The 20,000-nt window shown below is 43.6% G+C and overlaps 1 protein-coding gene across 6 annotated transcripts in view; it reads left to right on the forward strand.

The window, feature by feature from the left end:
* The window catches only part of LOC307024816 (transcription factor COE3-like), a 47,075-nt gene that overhangs the window by 10,919 nt on the left and 16,156 nt on the right, over nt 1-20,000 (forward strand). For 4 of the 6 annotated variants that reach the window (XR_013803998.1, XM_079659238.1, XM_079659237.1 and 1 more), the window contains exons 7-10: nt 12,570-12,651; nt 16,893-17,010; nt 17,753-17,886; nt 19,636-19,762. Coding sequence is in view for 5 of the 6 variants with exons in the window: in XM_079659238.1 (XP_079515364.1) it covers nt 12,570-12,651; nt 16,893-17,010; nt 17,753-17,886; nt 19,636-19,762 (461 nt within the window). In the remaining variant the exon portion in view is untranslated. The remainder of the gene's footprint in view (nt 1-12,569; nt 12,652-16,892; nt 17,011-17,752; nt 17,887-19,635; nt 19,763-20,000) is intronic. The other 2 variants (XM_079659239.1, XM_079659236.1) reach the window with 1 other exon arrangement.

Raw genomic sequence — 20,000 nt, forward strand, 5'->3', positions numbered from 1 at the left:
AACTTAATCTGCACTATAGTTGTATTTGTTGAAAGTGTTGTGTCTGCTGATGCTGTTGGAGGTCCGCAGTTTGAGCTCCTGGTGATGAAGCCTTTTTATCTAGAAATATAAACGTATCTTTCAGAACATTAGAGATATAAAAACAGCTCGTCTCGGTTTGTGCAGATATTCTCTGTAAAGCCTCTAAAACAGAGGAGGTGAACCCCCCCTCGCCTGGTGAAATGCATGCTGGGAAGGTCTCCTGTGTTTTGGAGCGTCCAGTGAACAGGAAACATGTCGGGGCCGGAGCTGAGAGAAAACACTGAAACACTGCAGGCGTTCAGAGGCGCAGCTTTAAACTGCTGCTATATTAATATATCCTGAATATCTCAAATAGATTTAAAACAGTTTAACCTCAAAGAGGACTCTTTGAAACCGTCTGTCCTGAAGCTGAAACCCTCTGTTTCTGTACATTCAGTTTCATTCATAAATAATGAGATGTTGTAAATAATTAAATAAACCTTTTGTTCCGGTTTAAAGAGTTACATAGTTTACTGCTGCTCACGTCCTATCCATCTTTAGCCCTTAGCTATGATGTTTAAAGAGTCCTCTCCTGCTGATGTTCAGGTGTATATCAGTATGTAGTGTCTCTACTTTAAAGAGTCCTCTCCTGCTGATGTTCAGGTGTATATCAGTATGTAGTGTCTCTACTTTAAAGAGTTCTCTCCTGCTGATGTTCAGGTGTATATCAGTATTTAGTGTCTCTACTTTAAAGAGTCCTCTCCTGCTGATGTTCAGCTGTATATCAGTGTGTAGTGTCTCTACTTTAAAGAGTCCTCTCCTGTTGATGTTCAGGTGTAGATCAGTATGTAGTGTCTCTACTTTAAAGAGTCCTCTCCTGCTGATGTTCAGGTGTATATCAGTATGTAGTGTCTCTACTTTAAAGAGTCCTCTCCTGCTGATGTTCAGGTGTATATCAGTATGTAGTGTCTCTACTTTAAAGAGTCCTCTCCTGCTGATGTTCAGGTGTATATCAGTATGTAGTGTCTCTACTTTAAAGAGTCCTCTCCTGCTGATGTTCAGGTGTATATCAGTATTTAGTGTCTCTACTTTAAAGAGTCCTCTCCTGCCGATGTTCAGGTGTATATCAGTATTTAGTGTCTCTACTTTAAAGAGTCCTCTCCTGCTGGTGTTCAGGTGTATATCAGTGTGTAGTGTCTCTACTTTAAAGAGTCCTCTCCTGTTGATGTTCAGGTGTAGATCAGTATGTAGTGTCTCTACTTTAAAGAGTCCTCTCCTGCTGATGTTCAGGTGTATATCAGTATGTAGTGTCTCTACTTTAAAGAGTCCTCTCCTGCTGATGTTCAGGTGTATATCAGTATGTAGTGTCTCTACTTTAAAGAGTCCTCTCCTGCTGATGTTCAGGTGTATATCAGTCCGTAGTGTCTCTACTTTAAAGAGTCCTCTCCTGCTGATGTTCAGGTGTATATCAGTATGTAATGTCTCTACTTTAAAGAGTTCTCTCCTGCTGATGTTCAGGTGTATATCAGTATGTAGTGTCTCCACTTTAAAGAGTCCTCTCCTGCTGATGTTCAGGTGTATATCAGTATGTAGTGTCTCTACTTTAAAGAGTCCTCTCCTGCTGATGTTCAGGTGTATATCAGTATGTAGTGTCTCTACTTTAAAGAGTCCTCTCCTGCTGATGTTCAGGTGTATATCAGTATGTAGTGTCTCTACTTTAAAGAGTCCTCTCCTGCTGATGTTCAGGTGTATATCAGTATTTAGTGTCTCTACTTTAAAGAGTCCTCTCCTGCTGATGTTCAGGTGTATATCAGTATTTAGTGATGATGATGATGATGATGATGATGATGATGATGATGATGATGATGATGATGATGATGAAGTGTCTATGGGAATGTTTGTGTTGCTGGTGATGAAGATGATGATGAAGAGTTAGTGTCTCATCAGTGGTGAGTCGGGTTGATTGACAGCTGAATAATGTGGGGTCCCCCAGAGGCCCCGCCCCCCTCTGTGATATTGTATGAATGCATGGGAGTCAATGGAGGGATGAAGAAGAGCTGAATGCAACATCTGTGTGTGTGTGTGTGTGTGTGTGTGTGTGTGTGTGTGTGTGTGTGTGTGTGTGTGTGTGTGTGTGTGTGTGTGTGTGTGTGTGTGTGTTGATCGTCAGTAAGCGTTTGCTGGTTGCAACAGATCGTTATTGATTTACATTTCCTCCTGTGTGTCTGTATTACTGCTCAGCACACACACACACACACACACACACACACGCACACACACACACACACACACACACACACACACACACACACACACACACACACACACACACACACACACACACACACACACACACACACACACACACACACACACACACACACACACACACACACACACACACGCACACACACACACACACACACACACACACACACACACACACACACACACAAGCATACACACAGACCCACACTGACACACTGTTGCTTCATGTTGCATCACATGTTCTAATTAACCACACACACACACACACACACAGGCACGCACACACCGTTTGACAGACAGCTGTTTGTTTTGTTTACGCTTGTTTGTGTTAACGAGCTCTTAACGAGGCGCCTGTTAGCTGATTCTGCGATGATGTAACCACTTCACCTTCAGGTGTGTTTGATCCGTTCACCTGAGTCTCCTCAGAACTCGTTGAAGGAGGTGTTGTGTTGTAATGAAGCGACACAGTACAGGTGTGAGGCAAGAAGCACTTCAGGCTCCTCAGGACTCGCCGCAGGGCGACAGATTCTGTTTTAATCCCTTAATATCGTCTCGTCTGCAGTAAATTAAACTTTGACAGTTTTTAAATGTCTTGGTGTTTCAGTCCGTCAGCTGAGTCTTAACGAGAACAGACTTAATGAGATCCTGTCTTAACGAGGAAGAGGAGTTAACGAGATGAACACTTCCCCAGAATACGAAGCAGCTGCTCTCTGATTGGTCCACACTCAGGGGCCGGCCTGTGATTGGTGCAGTGGTAAAGTGAAACCTCAGCAGGATGAGCAGCGCTTCATTACAAATGCTAATTAGATTAATTAAATATGTAAATGATCTCTATCACACAAAGAGCAGACGTGAAGAAGAAACAGAAAACAAATGCTTCCTATTTCCTGTCTGTCAGCTGACTGGCAGCTGATTGGTTTGAAAGTGACAGCTTAACAAGCTCTTAACGAGCTCTTAACGAGCCGTGCTCACCTGGAGAGGAGTCAGTGATTAGCTGTGGTGTTCCTCAGGGCTTTGTTCTCGCTCCACTGTGTTTTAATAATCTCATGTTTACACTAAACACACCAGCACGTCTCTTAAAGATGTCCTCCCTCCTGTCTGTGGAACAAAGGTTCCTACCTGAGACATAATTAGTTTTGAGTTGGAAAAATAATCGACATTCAGGTCTGAAGTAGAAATATTCAATATGTTGTTGTTGTTGTTGTTGTTGTTGTTGTTGTGAGGAGGCCGTGGCGCAGTGGACTAGTGGGTTGGTGCTCGGATCAGGGGGTCTCAGGTTCAAACCCCACCCCACTGCAGTCAGCATGTCGTTGTGTCACTGAGACTCTTCTCCCCAAAGTGCTCCTGTGGAGATTGTCCACAGTATTGAGTATGGAAGTTGCTTTGGATAAAAGCGTCTAACATGTGACATGTGATGTGATGTGAGTCCATTCAACAGAGCGAGGACATAAAGACGTAACCTTCGGGTTAAACGTTTAAACGTAGCCGCCGTTAGGATGAGGATATAACACTTCCTCCTTACCTTTCACAATAAAAGCCCTGATGCTGCTCTCTTCTTATGGAAACAAACTGAATATTTTACTCAGGGCACGCTGCCAGAAACTCACTCTGATGTTTGTAATGAGACGATCACACCCTCTTCCTCTTCCTCTTCCTTTTCATCTTCATCTTCCTCTGAGGAGGAGGAAGATTCTGTTTTCATCTACAGTAACATGAGGAGGAGGTGATGGACTCCTCATTATCTCTTTAATTATCTCCTCCTCTCTTTACACCTCAATCTGAGTGTGTGTGTGTGTGTGTGTGTGTGTGTGTGTGTGTGTGTGTGTGTGTGAGTGATTGACAGCTGACATTAGCTGCAGTAAATGTCAGTGACTGTCTCTCAGACGTCAGGTTTCTTGTCTTTAATCTGAATCCAGAAAACACTCAGCGTGAGGAGACGCCCGATAACACTTCATTATTTTATTGTTATTTATTATTTTATTATAGAGAGGCGAAGTCCCTCCCCTTCCGGGGGAGCTCCATGGGACCTTATTTCGGGAAAACTATGTATTGAAGTCAATGGAGAGAGAAAGGTTATCTTTCGATCCCGTTTGAATTGTGCCACGAATTACACATATGATGTTTGTCAATTTAAAAGATAATTTTGCAAGTAAACTAATAAAGATGTGTCGTACAACTGTGAACACGTTTGTTTGTGTGAAACGCTCAATTAACTACATCTCTGGTCTCGCAGAACAACACACGTCACCAAGATGGCAGTCACTACTGTCTCGTCAACAAAACGATCGACTACCCTCACTATCACCACAATAAAACACGTCCAGAAGAATGTCATGCTGCCTGCCTTCCTTTGATTCTCTCTGAACTGCCTGATCTTTTTAATGTTCAATGTTAACCATTTGTGCAGATAGCATGAAGTAGAAAAGATCGGCGATCGCCGATGCTAGCGTTAGCATTTCTCCCCCGGGCTTAAATTGTGTATTATAGAATGATCACACCGGTGACAGTACTCTTCAAAGGGTTCACGAAATATGATTACTACTCTTACTGTTTAACATGTTGGGTTACTTAATGTTACTTCATGTTAAGGCTAATGAAAATGACAAGGCTGTAATGCTAACTAACGTGCTAGCTACTAGCTAGGTAGCTAACTTGATCCAGCTACTCCTTTTCCTTTAATCAGACGGGAAGCGAAAGAACAAGCAAGACCCATTGCTGGTATGATAACAACCTGGTACTAAGCACACAGGCATCTTGTTAAAGTTATCTTATCTTAGCCAGCGCCATATAGATAGATTATATCTCTTAGTGGAGGAAAAAAGTTATGACATCACTCTGGGATTTGTAGTCTTTCTTGTTGCGTATTTTTCATAGTCTTATATTTCAATAGTTTTACGACAAACTGTGACTTTTTTAACATGGAAATTATTTTTTTAAATTAACAAACATCATATGTGTAACTCATCGCACAATTCAAACGGGATCGAAAGATACGTTTTCTCTCTCCATTGACTTCAATACATAATTTTTCCGAAATAAGGTCCCATGGACCGGAAGTAGATGGGCGTGACTTCGCCTCTCTATAATGTTCAACGTATTATTCTTTTATTTTATTATTCAGGAAACACTGTACATGTGCATCATGGGTAATGTAGTTTCCACAGTTTTCTAAGACTAAAAGACATTTAGTGTGTGTGTGTGTGTGTGTGTGTGTGTGTGTGTGTGTGTGTGTGTGTGTGTGTGTGTGTGTGTGTGTGTGTCTTGGTCATAATAACTGTTAATTAGCTCCATGTTCAAACCAGCCGCGGTTGCTAATTTGCAAAAAACCTGTCCAGCACTTAGTGTTAATTAGACAGACAGGAACATGCACGCACGCACGCACGCACGCACGCACGCACGCACGCACGCACGCACGCACGCACACACACACACACACACACTCACACACACACACACACACACACACAGTCACACACACACACACACACACGCACACACACACACACACACACGAACAACATGTTAAGGAACACAGAGAGAACACGTTAAGGAACACAGAGAGAAGACGTTAAGGAACACAGAGAGAAGACGTTAAGGAACACAGAGAGAACACGTTAAGGAACACAGAGAGAAGACGTTAAGGAACACAGAGAGAAGACGTTAAGGAACACAGAGAGAAGACGTTAAGGAACACAGAGAGAACACGTTAAGGAACACAGAGAGAAGACGTTAAGGAACACAGAGAGAAGACGTTAAGGAACACAGAGAGAACACGTTAAGGAACACAGAGAGAAGACGTTAAGGAACACAGAGAGAAAACGTTAAGGAACACAGAGAGAACACGTTAAGGAACACAGAGAGAAGACGTTAAGGAACACAGAGAGAACACGTTAAGGAACACAGAGAGAAGACGTTAAGGAACACAGAGAGAAAACGTTAAGGAACACAGAGAGAACACGTTAAGGAACACAGAGAGAACACGTTAAGGAACACAGAGAGAACATGTTAAGGAACACAGAGAGAACACGTTAAGGAACACAGAGAGAACACGTTAAGGAACACAGAGAGAACACTTTAAGGAACACAGAGAGAACACGTTAAGGAACACAGGAACACAGAGAGAACACATTAAGGAACACAGAGAAAACACGTCAAGGAACACAGAGAGAACACATTAAGGAACACAGAGAGAACACGTCAAGGAACACGGAGAGAACACTTTAAGGAACACAGAGAGAAAACGTTAAGGAACACAGAGAGAACACGTTAAGGAACACAGAGAGAACACGTTAAGGAACACAGAGAAAACACTTTAAGGAACACAGAGAGAACACGTTAAGGAACACAGAGAGAACACGTTAAGGAACACAGGAACACAGAGAGAACACATTAAGGAACACAAAGAGAACACTTTAAGGAACACAGAGAGAACATGTTAAGGAACACAGAGAGAACACGTTAAGGAACACAGAGAGCACACGCTAAGGAACACAGAGAGCACACGCTAAGGAACACAGAGAGAACACCTTAAGGAACACAGAGAGAACACATTAAGGAACACAGAGAGCACACGTTGAGGAACACAGCGAGAACATGTTAAGGAACACAGAGAGAACATGTTAAGGAACACAGAGAGAACACGTTAAGGAACACAGAGAGAAAACGTTAAGGAACACAGAGAGAACACGTTAAGGAACACAGAGAGAAAACGTTAAGGAACACAGAGAGAACACGTTAAGGAACACAGGAACACAGAGAGAACACGTTGAGGAACACAGCGAGAACATGTTAAGGAACATAGAGAGAACACTTTAAGGAACACATAGAGAACACGTTAAGGAACACAGAGAGCACACGTTGAGGAACACAGCGAGAACATGTTAAGGAACACAGAGAGAACATGTTAAGGAACACAGAGAGAACACGTTAAGGAACACAGAGAGAAAACGTTAAGGAACACAGAGAGAACACGTTAAGGAACACAGGAACACAGAGAGCACACGTTGAGGAACACAACGAGAACATGTTAAGGAACACAGAGAGAACACTTTAAGGAACACAGAGAGAACACGTTAAGGAACACAGGAACACAGAGAGCACACATTGAGGAACACAGCGAGAACATGTTAAGGAACACAGAGAGAACACGTTAAGGAACACAGAGAGAACACGTTAAGGAACACAGAGAGAACACGTTAAGGAACACAGAGAGAACACGTTAAGGAACACAGAGAGAACACGTTAAGGAACACAGAGAGAACACGTTAAGGAACACAGAGAGAACACGTTAAGGAACACAGAGAGAACACGTTAAGGAACACAGAGAGAACACGTTAAGGAACACAGAGAGAACACGTTAAGGAACACAGAGAGAACACGTTGAGGAACACAGAGAGAACACGTTAAGGAACACAGAGAGAACACGTTGAGGAACACAGCGAGAACACGTTAAGGAACACAGAGAGAACACGTTAAGGAACACAGAGAGAACACGTTAAGGAACACAGAGAGAACACGTTAAGGAACACAGAGAGAACACGTTAAGGAACACGGAGAGAACACGGAGAGAACACGTTAAGGAACACAGAGAGAACACGGAGAGAACACGTTAAGGAACACGGAGAGAACACGGAGAGAACACGTTAAGGAACACAGAGAGCACACGTTAAGGAACACAGAGAGAACACGTTAAGGAACACAGAGAGCACACGTTAAGGAACACAGAGAGAACACGTTAAGGAACACGGAGAGAACACGTTAAGGAACACAGAGAAAAACGTAAAGGTCAGGAAACAAAGAAAACATGTCAGCCGCTTCAAACTAACACTCCATTAACATGTTCAATGTTTCACTACATACCAGTTCTTATCCATTCCAGCTTCACAGGCCTGTGTGTGTGTGTGTGTGTGTGTGTGTGTGTGTGTGTGTGTGTGTGTGTGTGTGTGTGTGTGTGTGTGTGTGTGTGTGTGTGTGTGTGTGTGTGTGTGCCAGCAGCTGCTTTAAAGATGAAACTGAACACCTGGAATGACTCGGATCAGATTAACAGGCAGCCAGTAGCACGTAAATCACACACACACTCAGTGGCAGTACATTACCGTCAGTATAATTCCTTGTCACACTGTGAATACATTTTCTACCTCATGGAGCATATTAACTGCAGATCAGTGTGCGTGTGTCACAGTATGTGTGTGTGTGTGTGTGTGTGTGTGTGTGTGTGTGTGTGTGTGTGTGTGTGTTTGTGTGTGTGTGTGTCACAGTGTGTTTCTGTGTGTGTGTGTGTGTGTGTGTGTGTGTGTGTGTGTGTGTGTGTGTGTGTGTGTGTGTGTGTGTGTGTGTGTGTGTGTGTGTGTGTGTTTGACTTCCATTCTTCCCGGAGATAAATTTGCGATGCGTCCTAATTTCCTGCTCGTAAATATGAGCAGTAACAGTGTGTGTGTATGTGTGTGTGTGTGTGTGTGTGTGTGTGTGTGTGTGTGTGTGTGTGTGTCCTGCTTATCACATAACAAATTGAAAGCTTAATCTGTCACTGTGAAGATTTACAACCCGTTTGCTGAGAGGAGACGAGGGAGGAAAGGAGAACATGTGAACAGAGTTCGGTGTGAGGAGAAGATGGGAAAATATATATTTTTAATTAATCTTTGGCTGTGGCGCAGTGGTCTAGTGCGTTGGTGTTGGGATCAGGGGGTCTCAGGTTCAAACCCCTCTGCAGTCAGCATGTCGTTGTGTCCCTGAGACACTTCACCCCAAAGTGCTCCTGTGGGGATTGTCCACAGTACTGAGTATGGAAGTCAACTTGGATAAAAGCGTCTAACAAGTGACATGTAATTTATTAATTTAATTTAACTTGAATGCTGGGTAATCAATGCTCTAGGGGCCCTAACGCCCCTTTCATACCAACGCGGTTCCAGGGCCAGTTTGGAGCTGGATCTTGAAGAGTACCGGTTTTTCCTGTTCACATCACAGCGGAGCCGCCTCTAAGCTCGGAATACCGGTGCTTTTAAAGCACCAAAAAATTGTCGGTCTAGAAGCAAGAACCGCTTACGTCGCGCTTACGTCGGAGGGGGGGGCGGGATCAACCTGACAATAACAGTTTATGGCGAGTACGGCAAATGAAAGTTGTAACAAGCAGTAGCGCTGAGCAAAGTGACTAGAATGTAACCACACACTTTATAAAGTCAGGCAACACTAACCAGGCTTACTTTGACAATCCGTTCACTGTTATTGATCATTGTGGAGGGCAGGCAGACGTTTTGTTTTGTATTATAGCAGCTATCGGATGGAATCAATACATGGGCTGCACAGGTTGTCGTGTCCGACTATCACAAGTAGAATCATAATAAAAATACGCCGGTAAAATGTGCCTGTAGAAAATGGCTTACGCCTCAATAGGATAGCAACAAGTAGAATAGAATAGGAGGGATGAAACCCTCTTTAATGGTCTCACATGCAGAGCACACAGCACACAGTGACATTTGTTCTCTGCATTTAACCCATCCTAGCACCAGCAGTCTAGTACTAGGAGCAGTGTAGTCAAGATAGTAAGTTTAGCTTTGGTTGCTTTGCTAACATCACCCATTTTATAAATGAAAACCACCCTTGGATGATGGTAAGGTAGACTAAAAGCTTTAGGAATCCAAAGTACAACATATAACAAGTACCCTGTATCAAGATTGATGCAAAACAAGTGATATGTGACCTTTTTCTAGAGGTTTAGCAAAAGAAACTCCACCTCTGTGGTCATTTGGGTGGAAATGGGTGTATTTCCCGTTTCTCTGGAACCCATTGGTCGATTTTGATGATTGACATCTCTTTTGAACCGTTAGAGCCAATAGAATCGAAGGGGAATTTCCACATACACACACACACACGTTACCATTGAGAAATGAGAGCTATGCGCACGCAGTTTGCCCAAAACGAAACCTGTCTCACGCTCTAGAATCTGAAACCTGAAAACTAGTTTTATTGCTGATGGATTATCAGAAATCATTTCAAAGGGACACAGACACATTGGACTAACCTATGGATTAACCTATGGATCAACCTATGGATCAACCTTCAGCAGCGTTTTTATCGTTTTAATGCCATTGAAGACCCCTTTTGACCAGACAACAACACAGGTAAGACATATTGCCGTGTTGGCTACCTAATGCCACGTGTTGTGACGTCTGTTTTTGTTTCTCATGTTGTGAGTTCTGATCATGGAGTGATGATACAGATACCTATCGATTCTGTGTAATCTCAAGATGCTAATCGATGGATTGGATTTGCATTTACGAAACGTAATAAGGGTTTTATGAGTGAGTTCTATGCTAATGGCTTTAGCATTTTTTCGCTCCGGGCTAATTCAGAGGCTCAGCGTTAGTCTTGTGTTTTTTTTTGCTAAATCTTAAGACGCCCTCAGACACTGTTGCTTGCAGATGTTGTGGTTTCGGACCCGCCGAAGGGTTCGTGGGGCTTAACTTAATAAACAATGAACCACGGCATTCTGGAGAAAAGTACAAGGTTGGCGAAGTAGTTATTTAATTTAATCTGGCTTTGTTTGATTAAAAGCAACACGATCATCGACCCGACGCCGTTTGGGAAAAAATCAGCGACTTAAACGGTGACGTCATGACGCACCCGCGGCAGCACCAGTCGGGCTCTGGGCAGTGTGAACAAAACGGGGGCTGAAAAGAAAAACTGTTCCGAACCAGAGAAAAGCTTGCACGGAGCTAGAACGGGGACTGCGTTGGTGTGAAAGGGGCATCAGAGACTTTTGTCTGTCAGAGTGTGTGTGTGTGTGTGTGTGTGTGTGTGTGTGTGTGTGTGTGTGTGTGTGTGTTTACAACCTGTAACCGTGTACACAATGTGATGCTACATAACTTCACAGAGAGTGAAACATCCTAACATATTACTAAACTTGGAGAAAGTAAAATGAAAATACCAAAAATCTCTCAGCCGTTTGTGTTTCTGTGAGGAAGACATGAGTAGATAGTAGTGTCTCTACTTTAAAGAGTCCTCTCCTGCTGATGTTCAGGTGTATATCAGTATGTAGTGTCTCTACTTTAAAGAGTCCTCTCCTGCTGATGTTCAGGTGTATATCAGTATGTAGTGTCTCTACTTTAAAGAGTCCTCTCCTGCTGATGTTCAGGTGTATATCAGTATTTAGTGTCTCTACTTTAAAGAGTCCTCTCCGGCTGATGTTCAGGTGTATATCAGTATGTAGTGTCTCTACTTTAAAGAGTCCTCTCCTGCTGATGTTCAGGTGTATATCAGTATGTAGTGTCTCTACTTTAAAGAGTCCTCTCCTGCTGATGTTCAGGTGTATATCAGTATTTAGTGTCTCTACTTTAAAGAGTCCTCTCCGGCTGATGTTCAGGTGTATATCAGTATGTAGTGTCTCTACTTTAAAGAGTCCTCTCCTGCTGATGTTCAGGTGTATATCAGTATGTAGTATCTCTACTTTAAAGAGTCCTCTCCTGCTGATGTTCAGGTGTATATCAGTATGTAGTGTCTCTACTTTAAAGAGTCCTCTCCTGCTGATGTTCAGGTGTATATCAGTATGTAGTGTCTCTACTTTAAAGAGTCCTCTCCGGCTGATGTTCAGGTGTATATCAGTATGTAGTGTCTCTACTTTAAAGAGTCCTCTCCTGCTGATGTTCAGGTGTATATCAGTATGTAGTGTCTCTACTTTAAAGAGTCCTCTCCTGCTGATGTTCAGGTGTCTATCAGTATGTAGTGTCTCTACTTTAAAGAGTTCTCTCCTGCTGATGTTTAGGTGTATATCAGTATGTAGTGTCTCTACTTTAAAGAGTCCTCTCCTGCTGATGTTCAGGTGTATATCATTATGTAGTGTCTCTACTTTAAAGAGTCCTCTCCTGCTGATGTTTAGGTGTATATCAGTATGTAGTGTCTCTACTTTAAAGAGTCCTCTCCTGCTGATGTTCAGGTGTATATCATTATGTAGTGTCTCTACTTTAAAGAGTCCTCTCCTGCTGATGTTTAGGTGTATATCAGTATGTAGTGTCTCTACTTTAAAGAGTCTTCTCCTGCTGATGTTCAGGTGTATATCAGTATGTAGTGTCTCTACTTTAAAGAGTCCTCTCCTGCTGATGTTCAGGTGTATATCAGTATGTAGTGTCTCTACTTTAAAGAGTCTTCTCCTGCTGATGTTCAGGTGTATTTCAGTATGTAGTGTCTCTACTTTAAAGAGTCCTCTCCGGCTGATGTTCAGGTGTATATCAGTATGTAGTGTCTCTACTTTAAAGAGTCCTCTCCTGCTGATATTTATGATAATAATACATATGTTTCTGTCCCTCTAGGTTCTTCCTCAAGTTCTTCCTCAAGTGTAACCAGAACTGTCTGAAGAATGCCGGGAACCCCCGAGACATGAGGAGGTTCCAGGTACTACACACACACACACACACACACACACACACACACACACACACACACACACACACACACACACACACACACACACACACACACACACACACACACACACAGACACACACAGACACACACACACACAGATAAATTCATCTCCCTAAAGGGCAGGACGTGGCTCTGGAGGACCTGCTGTTCCCATCATGCATTGCAGCGTTATTGCTTTCAGAGATGAGGGTTCAGACGAACAGCTTTAATGTATTTCAGGTGTTCCTCCTAAATCTAAACCTTTATAAACTGATCAGATTGAATGTAATAACAGATTACCCGCAGTTTGTTAATAATAATAATAATAATAATAATAATAATACATGGGATATTTATAGCGCTTTTCCTAATGCTCAAAGAAGCTTTACATAAAATCAGAACAGAAACAATACAAAGAAAACATAAACAGTTTGTCCAAGTGGGAGTATGTAAATGATTTAAAACAGGGGACCAAGTACAGAGCCCTGGGGGACGCCGTGAGGGAAAGGGTTTGCAGTTGTTGATGAAAATGAATTGTTTTCTGCCAGAGAGATGTGATTTAGTTAGGGACTGAATATATATATATATATATATATATATATATATATATATATATATATATTGGGAGGGATGAAACCCTCTTAATGGTCTCACATGCAGAGCACACAGCACACAGTGACATGTGTTCTCTGCTTTTAACCCGTCCTAGTACCAGGAGTCTAGTACCAGGAGCAGTGGGCAGCTATTGCACAGTACCCGGGGAGCATTGAGAGTGAGGGGGGAAGGGGGGTGTCCGGTGCCTTTCTCAAGGGCACCACGGCAGGGCAGGAGTTGAACTGGGACCTCTCCAAGTAGCAGTCCACACTCAATTTTTAGGTCTGGTCAGGGACTTGAACCGGCGATCCTACAGCTCACAGTCCAAGCCCCTACTGACTGAGCCACTGCCGGAGGAGTTGAGGATGGAGTGGTTAATGGTGTCGAAGGTAGGGGTTGGTCAAGAAGGATGAAGATGATGAAGATGAGCAAGATGGAGAGGGAACCACAGTCAGCAGAGAGGAGAATGTCATGTGACCTTGAGTAGAGCAGTTTCAGTGCTGTGGCGAGAGCTGAAACCAGATAGAAATCACTCCAAGGTCTTTTACAGGAATGTAAATAAAGTTGTTGTGTTTCAGGTGTAAACAAAGTGTTTAGAATAGAATAGAATTGGGAGGGATAAAACCCTCTTTAACACATGCAGAGCACAGCACACAGTGAAATGTGTTCTCATTTAGCTTTTAACGAATCCTAGCCGCAGGAGTCTAGCACCAGGAGTCTAGCACCAGGAGTCTAGGACCAGGAGTCTAGGGCCAGGAGTCTAGAGCCAGGAGTCTAGTGCCAGGAATCTAGGGCCATGAGTCTAGGGCCAGGAGTCTAGGGCCAGGAATCTAGCGCCAGGAGTCTAGAGCCAGGAGTCTAGAGCCAGGAGTCTAGAGCTAGGAGTCTAGTACCAGGAGTCTAGGGCCAGGAGTCTAGCGCCAGGAGTCTAGGGCCATGAGTCTAGGGCCATGAGTCTAGAGCCATGAGTCTAGAGCCAGGAGTCTAGTACCAGGAGTCTAGGGCCAGGAATCTAGCGCCAGGAGTCTAGGGCCATGAGTCTAGGGCCATGAGTCTAGGGCCATGAGTCTAGGGCCATGAGTCTAGAGCCATGAGTCTAGAGCCAGGAGTCTAGTACCAGGAGTCTAGTACTAGGAGTCTAGCACCAGGAGTGGAGTGCACCAGCTGGGCGTAAGCTGGGCGTAAGTGTACGTCCGACATAGAACCGAAGGTTAAGACCAAACTAAAGTTATGACTAGTGCACCACTTAGACCTAAGCCCTGTATGCGTTGCGCCCGGGTGTAACTTTTACGCCTAGTATGGAGCAGGCGTAAATCGGAAAGAGAGACTAGTATCCATAGTAACGCAAAACAGGCAAGAAGGAAAATAACTATGGCATCTTGTTTACATGTTGTAACAACGAAAAGTCATTAACACGAGAGAGTCGTCCGTGATCAAACAAACCCACTGGACATCTATTCAGTGAGCTGATAGAGAGATTTCGTTTCGGCAGACAAGCCCTTTTTGATTTAATCGAGGAGATCTCCCCTCAACAACAAAACGGATCAGACAGAAACGCTGCGCTCTCCCCAACCTTGCAGGTGCTGATTGCGCTCACATTTTACTTTAATACTGTGGGAGACATGATTAATGTTCATCGCACAACTGCATGTCGGGCTATTAGACACGTTTCCTTGGCTCTCCAGCGCCGCCTTAGGAATTATATTTACTTACCAACACAAGAAGAAGCAGCAAAATCCTCCCGGCATCCGTGAAGATATCAGTGGACGAGTTAACCACAATCACATAATAAACAACATATAGCCCTGTACATTTGTAATATGAACCCTGTTTCAATACGCTCCCATTGTGAACACATATTTTCATTTGGCCGTTTTATAGCCTATTTTATTCAAAAAACACACACAAGAACATTAGATAACAAATATGATTAGAGAATGGTGAATGACAAATGGTCTTCTTCAGTGATTCTTTGCTGATTCTTAAGAATTATAATTTTCTGTCTTAATTTCTCCTTCTCCAGCTCTATGTTGTCATGTTCTGCTCTCAGTTTTGTGGTCTCCACCTCCACACGAACGATCTCTTTCTCCACCAGTTCAAGCTGTAGCTCTGTAAAATCCCTCTTTCTTTTTCGGGGTGTGGGCGTCATTTTTCTCTTCTTTTTGTTTCTGTTATCCATGACTTCGTTATCCAAACCTTAGTTTGCTCTGAATGGAGGAGTTTGAGTGTTAAATTATGTAGACGTGTGTTGCTTGGCAACAATGACTGTTTCGCGTGTATTCACGTGGACACGCATCTTAAGACCAGGCGCAGCTACGACCTACACTAGTCAGGCTTGATGCACTCTGTGTAAATTCGAATCACTAAGTCGGACGTAGCTAAGCCCGACGTTAGAGTTAAAGGAGAGGTGTCATGGCCATTTCCACTGATCATAATTCCATTGTTGAGGTATACTAAAATAGAAAAATACTGTACAATTTTCCAAACTCACATTGGTTTCTCATACAGCATCTCTGTAAAGTATGTGTATTCAGCAGTATTCACTTTCTCCACTAAACGGCTCGCTGCAGCACCAGGAGTCTAGTACCAGGATTCTAGCACCAGGAGTCTAGAGCCAGGACTCTAGAAGCAGGAGTCTAGAGCCAGGACTCTAGAAGCAGGAGTCTAGCAGCAGGAGTCTAACACCAGGAGTCTAGCACCAGGAGTATAGCACCAGGAGTCTAGAACCAGGAATCTAGTACCAGGAGTCTAGAACCAGGAGTCTAGAACCAAGAGTCTAGAGCCAGGAGTCTAGTACCAGGAGTCTAGAAACAGGAGTCTAGAACCAGGAGTCTAGAGCCAGGAGTCTAGAACCAGGAGTCTAGAACCAGGAGTCTAGAACCAAGAGTCTAGAACCAAGAGTCTAGAGCCAGGAGTCTAGCAGTAGGAGTCTAGCACCAGAAGTCTAGAACCAGGAATCTAGAACCAGGAGTCTAGCACCAGGAGTCTAGCACCAGGAGTCTAGAACCAGGAGTCTAGAACCAGGAATCTAGAACCAGGAGTCTAGCACCAGGAGTCTAGAGCCAGGATTCTAGCAGTAGGAGTCTAGCACCAGGAGTCTAGAACCAAGAGTCTAGAGCCAGGAGTCTAGTACCAGGAGTCTAGCAGTAGGAGTCTAGCACCAGGAGTCTAGAACCAGGAATCTAGAACCAGGAGTCTAGCACCAGGAGTCTAGCACCAGGAGTCTAGAACCAGGAGTCTAGAACCAGGAGTCTAGAACCAGGAGTCTAGAGCCACAGTACTTTGTGTAAACAAAGTATTTTTGTTTCGGGTGTAAACAAACAAAGTCTTTTGTGTTTGAGGTGTAAACAAAGTGTTTGTGTTTCGGGTATAAACAAACAAACTGTTTGTGTTTGAGGTGTAAACAAAGTGTTTGCTTTTGAGGTGTAAACAAAGTGTTTGTGTTTGAGGTGTAAACAAAGTGTTTGCTTTTGAGGTGTAAACAAAGTGTTTGTGTTTGAGGTGTAAACAAAGTGTTTGTGTTTCGGGTATAAACAAACGAAGTGTTCGTGTTTGAGGTGTAAACAAAGTTTTTGTTTTTGAGGTGTAAACAAAGTGTTTGTGTTTCGGGTGTAAACAAAGTGTTTGTGTTTCAGGTGGTTGTCTCTACCACGGTGAATGTTGACGGACATGTCCTCGCCGTCTCCGACAACATGTTCGTTCACAACAACTCCAAACATGGCCGCCGTGCCCGGAGGCTAGACCCGTCTGAAGGTAGGAGGGGCTTATACCTGTACACCTGTACACCTGTATATACCTGTATACACCTGTACACCTGTATATACCTGTACACCTGTATATACAGGTGGGCTTCTTCCTAAAAACACCTGCATTTGAACGCTGCTCTCTCTAGAAGTACACATAAGCAACCTCTTCTTCCTCCTCCTCCTCCTCCTCCTCCTCCTCCTCCTCTTCTTCCTCTTCCTCTGTTAGAAAAAGACTCTCTTTAATCCAGCAGAGGTCAGGTACTGTAATGTCATCTAAAGTCTTCATGATGAGATTAGCTGCTCACACACACACACACACACACACACACACACACACACACACACACACACACACACACACACACACACACACACACACACACACACACACACACAGCTTTCATTTCACTTTATAATTAATCTATAGCTCCACTTGAAAGAAGAGCAAGTACTCATTACCGGTTTGTGTGTGTGTGTGTGTGTGTGTGTGTGTGTGTGTGTGTGTGTGTGTGTGTGTGTGTGTGTGTGTGTGTGTGTGTGTGTGTGTGTGTGTGTGTGTGTGTGTGTGTGTTTCCCAGGACTCTTGTTGAAGATATTTGCACTTCTAGTCAGCTTCACTCTCAGTATATCGAGGGTCCTCAGAGGTTACAGAGAACAGGAAGCTAACGTTTATATTTACCTTTCTCCCCTCACCTGTCCCCCCCCCCTCACCTGTCCCCCCTCTCACCTGCCCCCCCCCCCCCCCCCAGCAGCCACCCCCTGTATTAAGGCGATCAGCCCGTCTGAAGGCTGGACGACGGGAGGAGCCACGGTGATTCTGATCGGGGACAACTTCTTCGACGGACTGCAGGTGGTGTTCGGCACCATGCTGGTGTGGAGCGAGGTACGTTAGCACATTAGCTTAGCATGCTGGTGTGGAGCGAGGTACGTCAGCACGTTAGCTTAGCATGCTGGTGTGGAGCGAGGAACGTTAGCATGTTAGCTTAGCATGCTGGTGTGGAGACCAGTGTCTCTCTGTGTTTAAATATGCAACCCAAACGCTTTCTCTCTGCAGACTGTTTACTCTCTGTGTGACTGAACTTTCTTGCAAGAAATTAAATACGACAAAGACAGCTGAACGGTTTGACTCTCTATCCACATTTGATAAATAAATTCCCACCACAGTACGTTAGCATGATTGTTCTGTTTTTTCACAGAACAAATCAAATCCCAAATGGATAAAGGTGGTGTTGTAGGAGCTGTGTTTCTTGACCTAAAGAAGGCCTTTGACACTGTTAATCGTAAAATACTCATATCTAAGCTTTCCAGTTTTAACTTTTCTTCACAAACACTTAAATGGATAGAATTGTATTTGTTTAACCGATCTCAGTATGTGAGAGTTCAAAATTATGAATCTGCTGACCTTCGTCTTTCGAGAGAGGTCCCACAAGGTTCAATCCTGGGACCATTACTATTTTCGCTCTATATCAATGATTTACCATCTGTATGTCCTGACACAAACATCCGCATGTGTGCAGATGATGCTGTTATATATATGGAAGCAATATGACACAAGTGGCTAATGACCTGACAAAAACCATTGCTCATGGAACAGCTTGGTTGGAACAATGCTGTTTGTAAAACACTAAGCATCTTCTTCAGCGAAACAAAGTCCTCTTGTGTTGAGCCAGATGTTTTTGTGTCAGGGGAGAGGCTACAGGTGGGGTCACAATACAAGTACCTTGGAGTCATGATTGATTCAACACTCAATTTCAAGGCTCAGGTTAAAAAAATATGTAATAGGGTCAAATTCAGTCTGTCGAACGTTAGGTTCATCAGAGATTACATGTCACGTGAGGCATCTCTGATGAACACACTCTATGGCTCTCTCACACATCACCTACTGTTTAACGACCTGGTCACATGCCAGGACAACAACATTAAAACCACTGGAGTCATTGTACAAACAAACACTCAAAATACTGGACAAAAAAATCTGTTTATTCACATCACTGCCCAATACTCCAAAATACTAGTTGTTAAATGAAACATGCAAATGCTTGCCTTACCTCACCTCCTCTCAGACAGTTTATTAACATACGCACAACTGCAACTAGGACAACGCGAGGTGCAGCAAGAGCAGATGATTCCCCTCACAACGTTCCTTCAGTCAGTCTTTATTTCCTGTGAAAGCTGCTGAACAAAGGAATCAATCCTCCAATCAGAGAGTGGAGTACGTTCACTCTATTTAACTCTCACCCAACCCACTGTCTGTGTTTAACATGTTCTTTTCTTTGTTTTATTGTTCTGTCTTTTCATTTTTTGGTCTAAGTATTCCAGTCATGTATGTTGCATGTTTTTATTTGATTGTATTTCCTTGTTTAAAATGAAATGTGTTTCTGTCAAAGGACTACAGATGAAAATACAGATGTTAATGAATGTGCACTGTCCCTGTTAAACAAATGAATACATAAAATAAAGATAGGACGGTAGCGTTAGCACGGTAGCGTTAGCACGGTAGCGTTAGCACGATAGCGTTAGCACGATAGCGATGCAGTCAGGGGATGAAGTGGTTCCCTCTCTCCTGGAGGAGATTAGAGGGTTAATAAACTCCAATCACATGACCCCGCCCCCCCTGCCCCCCCCCCCCCAGCTCATCACCCCCCATGCTATCCGGGTGCAGACGCCCCCCCGCCACATCCCAGGGGTCGTGGAGGTCACGCTGTCCTACAAGTCCAAACAGTTCTGCAAGGGAGCGCCGGGACGCTTCGTCTACACAGGTACACACACCTGAGGACTTGCTGTTCCTCACTTCCTGTTCCTCATCTCCTGTTCCTCACTTCCTGTCTCTCACACCTGAGGACTTTCTAAATCTGTACTTTAATCAGCGGAGTATGTGTGTGTGCATTTGTATAACATAATATATATGATATAATATTAATATAAGGTTTATTGTAGTATGTTAAAGTCAGTGTGTGATGAGAGACGGTGAGTTCAGGTGTGATCCATAAAGTACGT

Source organism: Notothenia rossii (assembly GCF_949606895.1).
Source record: "Notothenia rossii genome assembly, chromosome: 11".
NCBI classification, from domain to species: Eukaryota; Metazoa; Chordata; class Actinopteri; order Perciformes; family Nototheniidae; genus Notothenia; species Notothenia rossii.